This window comes from Camelina sativa, chromosome 20 (assembly GCF_030686135.1).
Source record: "Camelina sativa cultivar CO46 ecotype springtype chromosome 20, ASM3068613v1".
In the NCBI taxonomy this organism is placed as follows: Eukaryota; Viridiplantae; Streptophyta; class Magnoliopsida; order Brassicales; family Brassicaceae; genus Camelina; species Camelina sativa.
This window is the reverse complement of record NC_141899.1, coordinates 18,838,040-18,848,861: the sequence shown is the minus strand read 5'-3', so window position 1 is coordinate 18,848,861 and position 10,822 is coordinate 18,838,040. Positions and strand designations below refer to the sequence as shown.

Here is a 10,822-nt window from a genome sequence, read left to right as displayed (position 1 = left end):
TTTTGTCACAAACGTTCGTCTCTCTTGCATACGCACCACCACTCACATTCACATACCTCACATATTGACAGCGATATAAAAAAATGTAGCAATCTCTCTTATTAGAGAGGAGAGAACCTTACTATTTAACAAGACTACAAATATAATATTCGAGGATATATATAATAACAAGAAGAGAAGACTTATGACTCATGCTGATAGGAATTAGAAAAATAGCATATTCAATTAAGGACTAAGGAGACAGACACCACACAAGGGCAGATAGAGATAATCAGAAACGTTTGTTGACCAATGACTTAATGAATCAAGAGCATGTGAAATACGAGACGTGTACATATCCCATTGGCTACATACAATTTCCTTGTGTGCTTCACTGCTTCGTTTTCTATATACTCCTTTAAAGAAAATAACTTTTTAAGTTTCAGCTTCTGAAGAGAGATCTTCAGTATGGCCGGAGGGGGATTTGCGGCGGCTTCGGCGAACGGAGTGGAGTTTGAGGCAAAGATAACTCCTATAGTTATCATCTCTTGCATCATGACTGCTACCGGAGGCCTCATGTTCGGCTACGACATTGGTGTCACCGGTATTAATATAACATGTGTTATCGTGTACTATTCTATTTCACTTACTAGTTCAACGTTAAATGCGAAAGAACAAAATCTTAGCTTTCAAAAGTCTGGCAATTAGAGATTTAGTTCGTTCTTGATTTAAAAGTATAGTGACAAAATTAGTGTCATAGGTTTTAGTTTTTTATTTTTTATTTTATATGAAATAAAATAAGTGTGACTCCTTTTTTTATTTTTCACTTGTGCTCAAAATCGAATTTGAACATGGCTTATGCCATACAAATATTAATTTAGTTCTGAATGAGGTTAAACAGTAAAAAAATTAAGATGGTTTCCCATCATCAATATGGCTACACGCAGGCGGGGTGACAACAATGCCGGACTTTCTCAAAAAGTTTTTTCCGGTGGTTCACAGACGAGTAGAAGCCGGCGTAGGCAAAAACAATTACTATTGCAAATACGACAACCAAGGGTTACAACTTTACAAATCATCTCTATACTTAGCCGGTCTAACCGCAACGCTTTTCGCTTCATACACGACGAGGAAGCTCGGACGGAGGCCAACGATGCTCATAGCCGGTGTTCTCTTCATCGTCGGTGTGACTCTCAACGCGGGGGCTAAAGACCTAGACATGCTTATTGCTGGCCGGATATTGCTTGGTTGTGGAGTTGGGTTCGGTAATCAAGCTGTTCCATTGTTCTTGTCGGAGATTGCACCTACTAGGATCCGTGGTGGTCTTAATATTCTCTTTCAGCTTAACATCACTTTTGGTATCCTCTTCGCCAATCTTGTCAACTATGGAACTGCCAAGTAAATATCTCTCTTCCCTAAAACTCTTTTTTTGATAAATATTTATTTATTAATAATAGAGAAATGTGTGGAAATGAAATTAGGGTATCAACGTTAAAAGTTAAAATTAGATTTTCAACGTTTTATAATTGTCATTACTTTTTTAATACGGTTCAGTTTATTACGTCAACAATTATTTAGTCATTCCATGATTTTGTGTTATCCAACATATCGGTCAAATTCTTAGCGTTTGAATATTTTTCACGAAAAAAAAATCCAAATAAAATGTATGGTTGTCATAATTTAACATTTTTTTTTTGCTTTAAAATGTCTCTATTAGAAAATAAAGTATATTAATTTTGATCTTTATTTTCAAACTTTCGTCTTCCGTTTTTATTTAAAATTATTTTTAACTTCTTAGAAAAAATTTTCTTCATATTTAAGTTCCATAAAAAAAATCATTTTAATTTTATAAGGTTGATTTTAATTTCCAAATGGAGTTAAAATAAACCCGCTAAATAAAATTTGAATTGTTTGCAGGATTAAAGGATGGGGATGGAGGTTATCGTTAGGTATGGCAGGAGTTCCTGCGCTTCTCCTAACGGTTGGAGCTTTTTTGGTGACCGAAACGCCGAACAGTTTAGTCGAAAGAGGTCGCCTCGATGAAGGTAAAGCCGTTCTCCGTAGTATTCGAGGTACCCATTATGTCGAACCAGAGTTTGCTTATCTACTCGAAGCTAGTCGACTTGCTAAAGAAGTTAAACACCCTTTCAGACACCTTTTCCAACGTAGAAACCGTCCTCAGCTTGTCGTTTCCCTGGCTTTACCGGTCAGTACTATCGCTTCTTTGTGGTAATTGAAGTGATTTTGTTTTAGGATTTGAAGTCCAAAATAAGAAATTATCTACTAAGATTCTGTTGTTGATGCTGATCCTTTTTTCTTGTGTGTGTAAAATGCAGATGTTCCAACAATGTACTGGAATCAATGCGATTATGTTCTACGCTCCTGTTCTGTTCAGCACATTAGGGTTTGGCAGTGACGCTTCTCTTTACTCTGCAGTGGTCACTGGAGCAGTCAACGTCCTGTCCACATTAGTCTCAATTTACTCCGTTGACAAAGTTGGTCGCCGGGTTCTATTCCTAGAAGCTGGTGTCCAAATGTTCCTCTCTCAAGTCGTTATCGCCATTGTCCTTGGTACCAAAGTTACTGACCACTCTACAAATATCTCCAGAGGTTTCGCAGTTCTAGTCGTGGTAATGATCTGCACTTATGTTGCTGCTTTCGCCTGGTCTTGGGGACCGTTAGGGTGGTTGATCCCGAGTGAGATATCCCCTCTAGGGACACGTTCCGCAGGACAAAGTGTGGCGGTCTGCGTTAACTTGCTCTTCACGTTTATTGTCGCTCAAGCTTTTCTCTCGACGCTTTGCCATTTAAAGTTTGGGATATTCATCTTCTTTTCTGTGTGGGTTTTGGTTATGTCATTCTTTGTGACGTTTCTACTTCCTGAGACTTAGAACGTGCCTATTGAGGAGATGAGTGAGAGAGTGTGGAAGAAGCATTGGTTCTGGGGTAGATTTATGGATGATCACAATGATCAAGTACTTGTGAGTGGTGAGAAGAGTAACGGTAAGACCAAAGTAGAAGCAGAAGAGAGTTAAAAAGAGGTGGTAAACAAACCATAAATATAAAGAGGAAAAATAAAGTTTTTAACTTTTCTACAGTGTGTTACCCAAACTGTGTTTGTCAATAGGTAAAGTCTTTTTTGTTTGTTTTATTGTGACAGTAAGTACTTGTTAATGTTATCGATCGGCCTTGAGTTCCATTTCCGACAAGTGTTCTATTTTCTGTTTCAAAATGATAATGTATATTGCAATGTAGAAATTTGCAATTGTTGATTGTCTACGAACACATGGTAGCAATGTTAATGGGCCGAAAATAGATACACTAGTTTTGAAGTTACAGTCGCGGCTGAATGCTCGCTGCAGTGATCAAATTGAAGATATTATAATATGAAGTTGGCAAAAATAAAATTATTGGATCCTTGATTTTAATGGATTTGAAATCCTTATAAGATTTGAAAATCCATATGGAATCCATGGATTTTAAAATCAAATAATATGGATTTGAAAATCAAATAATGTGGATTTGAAAGTCAAAGAAAGTGGATTTGAAAATCCTAGAGAATAGAATTCAAAAATTATAAAAGAAATAGAACTTATAAAAATAATCTCTTATATAGTATTCTCAAGTGAATCAGTCCACATGTTTGATGCTATTGTCTCTCTCCACTCATTGGCATATTCTCTTTGTTGTTCTTGGGTTGTAAGTACTTCAGCATTATCATCGTCATTAATTTCTTCGACAACTTCTTCTGCACTCTCGATTTCTTCTGGAAAAATATCCGTTCGACAAAACTTTTGCGGAAAATTATGAAACACCTTTGTCTTTTGTATGCAGCAATGCAAGGGGCACTCTAGACAAACTACCTTTAAGAAGGAAGCATAGAAGCAATACTAACAATGTAAGTGAACCATCAAGTCAATCTGAAGGTTCAACAGATGTCCATGCTGAGATGAATTCATTGACAACAGTAACTCATAAACTCTTCGATCTAATACAAGAAAGAGAAACAAGACAACAAAGAGAAGCTGAACAAAGAGAGGTCGAGAAGAAAAGAAATAATGTATGGGAAGCTATCAAAGAAGTTCCTAATTTGGAAGAAAACGTTCGTTACGATGCAGTCAAAATGATTCACCAATTAGGAATGAAAGAAGTTTTTGTTAGCATGTCCACTGATGAGCGTTATGGTTGGATTTAGCGTAACGTGATGGAGTGCTAAATATTATTAGGGGATCATCCTTTCTGCTTTCTGTTTATAAGTTGAATTATTTTTATTAGGTGCTTCATGATTTTTTGTCTTCGAACTCCTTGATTTTTTATTAGGTGCTTCATAATTTATCATATCCGATACGTATTGTTATGTTTGTGCATGAACACACTCTTTATGCTTTTTATTATTATCATGTCATTCTTTCTTTCATTATTACGTATTGTGATTTTTTTTCCAAATCCACCCAAATAACTAGGTGGAGACCAAGGATTTCAATCTCTATATTTATAAGTAAAACATATTTTCAAATCCAGCCAAATCCAATATGAAATCAAATCCATACTCAAATCTTTAATAATGAATAAGGGGTGATTTTAATTAGGATTTAGAATTCATAGATCCAATAACACAGAATTTTAATAAAGATTTTAAAATAAATGATTGAATAACACATGATTTAACTTGGATTTCTAAATCCATTAAAATCAAGGATCCAATAACCCCCCCTTAATGTATCACATAAATAGAATTTGAATGGTAAGGAATCTATGTTACCAAGATGTAGGAGGAAGAGTAACTGAGAAGTTCAAATATTAAAAGATGATTCAAAACATTAGCGCACCAACTAACTCACCGTACCATTCTTTCCTTACAAGCCTTGCAAACTTTAAACTTAACAACTTATAACGATTACGTTTTGTATATGTTTATTTATTTGTGTGTGTGCTTTTTTTCCGTTATTGAGGAGAATTTAACAAATTTATGAGTTTCAACCGAAATGCCATTTCGGAAATGGATTGACCATATTGTACGCATTATAAGATTAGATTCCAACTTAAAGTTCGCAAGGGATTCCTAACCAAAAAAAAAAAGAGAGATTCATAGCACCACTCTTCGATATGATAGTTCTTCTAGGTCATTTATGTCACAGAATCCAACTACAAAAATTGACGGATCAGATGGATTTAGGTTAAGCTAATCAAAGTCTTTGGTGATTTCAATTATGTCAAGATTTATAGTTTCCAACTTAAAATTATTGTATAATATGTGGATATGCATGGATTGATCTTACCGTCCACTTAAGTGAATATCTATCATATCGTTTCCTAAGTTTTAAAGAAAAAAGAAAAAAAAACTCCATTTCTTAACTCAATTATTAATTATATTCGATTTCAGCCAACTTTGTTAGATATATATCTTATTATATAAACCAACTTTATGACAAAATTACTCGTTAACAAGATCGTGACACATGTTAATTATATCATTCAGATGTTGATACATGTCAAAATATTATTAAAATTTTAAAAAATAGAAATGTAAAAATTCAAATCCTAACCTAAAAAGGTTTTATATAAAAGTAAATAGATGAAATAAAACCTAATTTTAATTATAAAATAAATTATATATATACTATAAAATTCAAAATTATAATATTGTTTACTTATTTTAATTTTTAGTTTTTTTTGGTCATCATTGAATCGACAAGGCCCGATTCATAGCCAATCCCTACAACGCCGGGTAACGCGACTTAGTGGAGTCAAACTCCGGTGGGATCGATCGCAGAGGTGTTGCTGTAACCATTTGACTAAAGACACTTCTCATTTTTAGTTGTTATATTACAAGAAAAAATATTACTTTTTATATAAAATAAAAAAATGATTGTGAAAATTATATAATTAATTACTGTTTCTAAAAAAATGTAAATACTCACCTTTACATAAAGAAAAAGATTGTTGAAGTAAAAATAAATAAATAGATCGTCTCATATTTTTTTCACCAATCAAATAATTTATTCAAAAGACTGCTATTGTAAAATATATGGTAGGAGTATGTAAGATTAACGTATGCGTTTTTGTAACTATAAAAATGTTAAAGTGAGGAGACATATAATAGGTTATTTAATGTGTTCATAAAGACAATTTGTTGGTAGTAGTTAAGACTAAAGAGTATATTTTAACAGTAAAATATATTTGTGTGTACAAATACACTTTTAATGGTAATGTAGACAGTAGATTTGTAAATGAATATACATTAGTGTATTACAACAAAAAAAAGAACTATTTTATATAACTAAAAGTTGATCTCTTTACTTTTATATATTGTTTTTACTTACGAAAAGAATTAACTATATATTCTTTGTTAAATTTAATTTTATTTTAATACTTTTGAACTCATCTGCAACTATTTTCTTTAACTAAAAGTGTATCTATTTACTTTTTTTTTTCTTTCTCTTTTCAACCGAAAAATAAATTAAAAGTAAATTCCTCGGTTAGTTGTCCAAGGTGGAGGGAAGGGTTTACAAAAGAAATCCAGAGATAAAAGAACACAAAGCACATACAAGACAATCTGCCTTAGTATTTGACGCATGCGGGATCCAAGAGATGGAGAATAGTGGGAATGACTTAAGCGAGTTAAACTCATCGAGCATGTTTGAGAAGGACGGCCAATCTTCAAGGGACTGTACCATAGTGAGTAACTCAACAAAATCAGTCTCGAAATGTTGGCAAGCAATCCCTGCATCATGTATCCGTTCCATGGCCCACAACAATGCTTCTAACTTCGAATGTAGGGGAGGGGCTCCGTCTTAGACACTTGGCCCCCAACAACAAGGTTCGCTCCTTACCAACGCAAGACCAACAGCCCAATCCTGAATGTACATTGGTTGCTTTAAAAAAACCATCAATCTGACAACCAGGTGAAGAAACCTGGACATCCAAAAACGGAGATGGAGCTGGGATGACCACCGTAAAAGAGAGCACCTCTTCTCAGGCTAACTTATCGTCCAAAGCCTGAGCAATTATATAATTCGCCTCGATCCCTAAACCTTAGAAAAATTCTTTTATTTATGACTTTCCAGATTGTCCATAAAATCTATGGTAATTGAAAAAGTTGATCAGGATCACCTTGTTGAGAGGCATCCCTCCAGAAAACAAAATCCAAATTTGAGTACACCAACTCATATGGAAAACCATCTGACGATACTGGAGTCAGAGATAAATTCCAAACTTCACACGAGCGAGGACATTCAAAAAATACACGATTAATAGTTTATGCAGAGTCGCACTTTTTACACCAGATATCACATTAGACATCTCAATGTATCTATTTACTTTTATAGATAGTTTTTACTTACTAAAAATATTTACATTATATTAATTGTTAAATTTTATTTTATTTTAAAAACTCTAAATCCGGACATCGGGTGGGTCCTAATCTAGTATATATATATATATTAATAAAAGATTAACAAGTAAAGTAAGCAATCTTTGTCGGTATTTTGCTTTTTAGACACTCCTTTCTTCAAATTAGCCAACTAACCAATAAAGAGCAAGTGACCTCCTCATACATACGCACGTACCACTCACATTCACATATCTCCTTGTATATATATACACGCAGACAAATAAAAGAAAGAGAAATTAAAAGGAAACGACCTTGTGGGGGCTCTCGACCAAAGAAGAAGAAGATAGTGAGAGAGATATAGAGAGAGTAGATCGATGGCGGCGATGATAGTTTCGGCTCTGGTGTGTTTGGTGGTGATGGGACGGCTGAGTGGAGCGGCGGTATACAAAGTCGGCGACTCAGCAGGCTGGACAACCATAGCCAACGTAGACTACAAGCTATGGGCGTCTACCAAAACTTTCCACATTGGTGATACTGTTTGTAAGTTCCTTAATCTTCTTACCATGACCATGAGCAGATCTTGAATGTAATACTTATTTCGGAAATTGGGGCCCCTCCAGCAATCTTAATTCTTAACTAGTGCGTACGCTTTAGGTGTAAAGTATTTTAAAAGAGTACCACTCACGCACTAATCATTATGACTTTTTTTTTTAACTCATAAATATCATATATCTCTCTATACAAAAGTGTCATTTTTGATGTTTTCATGATTTCATCATATAAAAGTATAAATGGTTATTATTACAATATTAGTTTGAAGCTGACTTTAAAAATAGGGTTCTTGATTAACTTCTTATTGAGAAATTTAGATATAAAAACTATAATAAAAGTTTACGGGCCAAACTATGTTATGATTATTTTTTTCGTTTAAATGTTAAATTTTAGAAAGAATACATGGTTAATTACAGAAGGCTAAAGTGGTTTTTTTTTTCTTGTAATGATTTTTCGGACCATGATATAATGTTAATTTGTCCTTTGTAAGTCAGTTCTATCAGATTTATCGTTTTATAGTAAACTATTTCAATCTAGAGTCAAACTTAACTATCTCTAAATCCGTACTAATTTTAGACTGGCGTAGCCGAATTGTCATCGATAAATGAATATGATAAGAATATACAAACATAGACATGAGCATATTGTCATTGATCGTTAAGACAATATACACACGTATAAATAAAACGAAAACTAATTTGATTTTGACAGTGTTCGAGTACAACCCACAATTCCACAACGTAATGAGAGTGACGCACCCAATGTACAGAAGCTGCAACAGCTCAAACCCAATCTCCACCTTCACCACCGGAAACGACTCAATCACACTGACCAACCACGGCCACCATTTCTTCTTTTGCGGCGTTCCCGGCCATTGCCTCGCGGGTCAGAAACTTGACCTCAACGTCCTCCTCCCTGCCTCCTCCACACCAGTCTCTGAGCCACCAACCTCATCCTCCTCTCCTCCTCCGTTGACTACTACTATTCCTGCAGCCGGAGTCCCGGGCCCTTCTCCTAACCTCAGTGCTTCTCTCCCGAGTGTAGCGGTGGGTCGAGTTGTGGCCATGGCAGCTCTCCTAGTCTCTTTGGTCTTTGGAAATTTTGCTTCTTAATTAGGACTATATACATACATTGGCGCCGTTGCATATAAGGTTTTTGTTTTGTTTACATATCATTCTCCCAAGTTGTTCTTCTTTCTTCCAATGATTCAAAATGTGAAGATGGCCCCGTCAATAATATATACTACCGATTTAATTCGTTAACAATGCTAGTTTTCATTTCTATTTATTCCCCTCGTCTATAACTCCCAGAGATATATTTTCAAATTTGAATTTGAGTTATAATACAAACCTGTTTGGAGAAAAAAAAAATGTGGCTAGGATCGATCATGTGGTTGCATAATATGATTGGTTTCTATTTTCCTTTTTTTTCCTCTTTGTTTTCTGTTCTACAATTTCCCTTAAAACACATAAAAAAGAACATACAAATTCTCTAAGTTAGTGTCATCTTGGCTATCTTACACATGTAGAAATATGAAACTCTAAATTTACAATATATAACGAAACTAGATCATTACTTGTGCTACATCACATATTGATGATTTTTAAAAATTTAACAACTCTAAATTTATATTCAAATTTTAAATGATGTTATTATGAAAGAAAATTAGTAAAATTCATTTATGTCTTACTCTTGTTAATTTTTTTTAGTTTAGATAAAAATATATAGTACCCGATTTTACTAATCATATAATAATACATTGCTGGATAAATTTTATTTTTTCTTTTAAGTTTGATTAAGTTTATTTAAAATGTAGTTATAATTTATTTTTATTTTTTTAGCATAAGTACTGACTTATGGTTCTCCTTTCCACATGGTTAATCAGATCACATCAAGTAAATGGCGGGCATGTTCTCAAAGTCTTACAAACAAGCAAAAAGACAATGGCATCAGGTTGGGATGAAACTTCATCTTTTGCAAGATGCATTGGAAAAAGGCGATGAGTTTGATTCATGCCTAAGCTTTTATGATCCTGGGAAAAAAGTGATGGCGAGACGGAGGAAGATATAAGTTGAAAACCTAAAAAAATCACAAAGAGAAATTAATATCTAGGATTTAATTACCCACTAGGTTTGATCCGATAATCAATTAAAAAGTTAATAATTATAAATGTGTGTACTTTTAACCTAATTAGCCGATGATTTGATTTTTTTTTGACAATTTTTAATGTTGTTGATCATTTTTGAGATATAGAAAGAGAGATGTAGAATAAAAGTTTTAAATTTATTTATTAGTGAGAGAGCGTTCATGAAATAGCCAAATGTGTTATATAAGTTCTTATATAAAATGTTCTTTCATCAATTTTCTTGGCTCACCATATTGTTATCTACTGCATCATTACCAACTACAATTGTATGGACATACAAAATAATTTGTACCAAAATTGTACGGCTGAGTTACATATTTTCAGTTCATGAAGCGGCTGAGTTTGGCAGCAATTTTTTTTGCTTTTTAATTACTGTAATGTTTTTCGTGTTGTGGCTGAGTTTTAGTTAGGTTTTGTTATTGTATTGTTTCATGGCTGATTTGTCACGTCGGATGCAGCATCCATGTCAGCATTCGACTCTGGAAATACGAAACGTCGTTCGACTCTGGTTCTTCAACTGGTTAATAAGTGAACTATTTACCTTCTTATTCACCTTGTTCTTCTACTTCTTCTTCACTTTCTTCTTCACACCTTGTTTTTCTACTTTTGTTCTTCTCCACCTTGTTCTTCATTATATTTCATGGATCCAGTACCGGTACTAGTTGTGTCCGGTAATTGGATAAAGACACAGAGATATGTATTTAACTCCGACGAGAGAGGGTGTATAGTTGTGCAGATAGATGGAGGCACAACATACGACAAGCTTGTTAAGCTTGTTCTTGAAGACTACGGATTGGACTCGTTTAGACATG

The 10,822-nt window shown here is 34.1% G+C and overlaps 2 protein-coding genes across 6 annotated transcripts; both read left to right on the top strand.

The window, feature by feature from the left end:
* The first annotated feature begins 236 nt into the window (after nucleotides 1-236).
* On the top strand, nucleotides 237-3,178 carry LOC104771120 (sugar transport protein 13). 5 transcript variants are annotated; one of them, XM_087505223.1, is made up of 5 exons: nucleotides 354-583; nucleotides 927-1,377; nucleotides 1,897-2,024; nucleotides 2,131-2,185; nucleotides 2,316-3,178. In XM_087505223.1, exons 1-5 carry the CDS (start codon nucleotides 448-450, stop codon nucleotides 2,380-2,382), a joined length of 837 nt encoding a protein of 278 aa, XP_087361349.1. In that variant the 5' UTR covers nucleotides 354-447; the 3' UTR covers nucleotides 2,383-3,178. The 5 variants fall into 5 exon arrangements, with proteins under 5 accessions (XP_019097326.2, XP_087361349.1, XP_087361347.1 ...); XM_087505221.1 differs by having other exon boundaries at nucleotides 356-583; nucleotides 2,131-2,208; XM_087505220.1 differs by having other exon boundaries at nucleotides 357-583; nucleotides 1,897-2,051; nucleotides 2,131-2,208.
* Nucleotides 3,179-7,522: 4,344 nt separating this feature from the next.
* LOC104771119 (mavicyanin) lies at nucleotides 7,523-9,129 on the top strand. The gene is made up of 2 exons (XM_087504238.1): nucleotides 7,523-7,852; nucleotides 8,576-9,129. Exons 1-2 carry the CDS (start codon nucleotides 7,687-7,689, stop codon nucleotides 8,974-8,976), a joined length of 567 nt encoding a protein of 188 aa, XP_087360364.1. The 5' UTR covers nucleotides 7,523-7,686; the 3' UTR covers nucleotides 8,977-9,129.
* The last annotated feature ends 1,693 nt before the right edge of the window (nucleotides 9,130-10,822 follow it).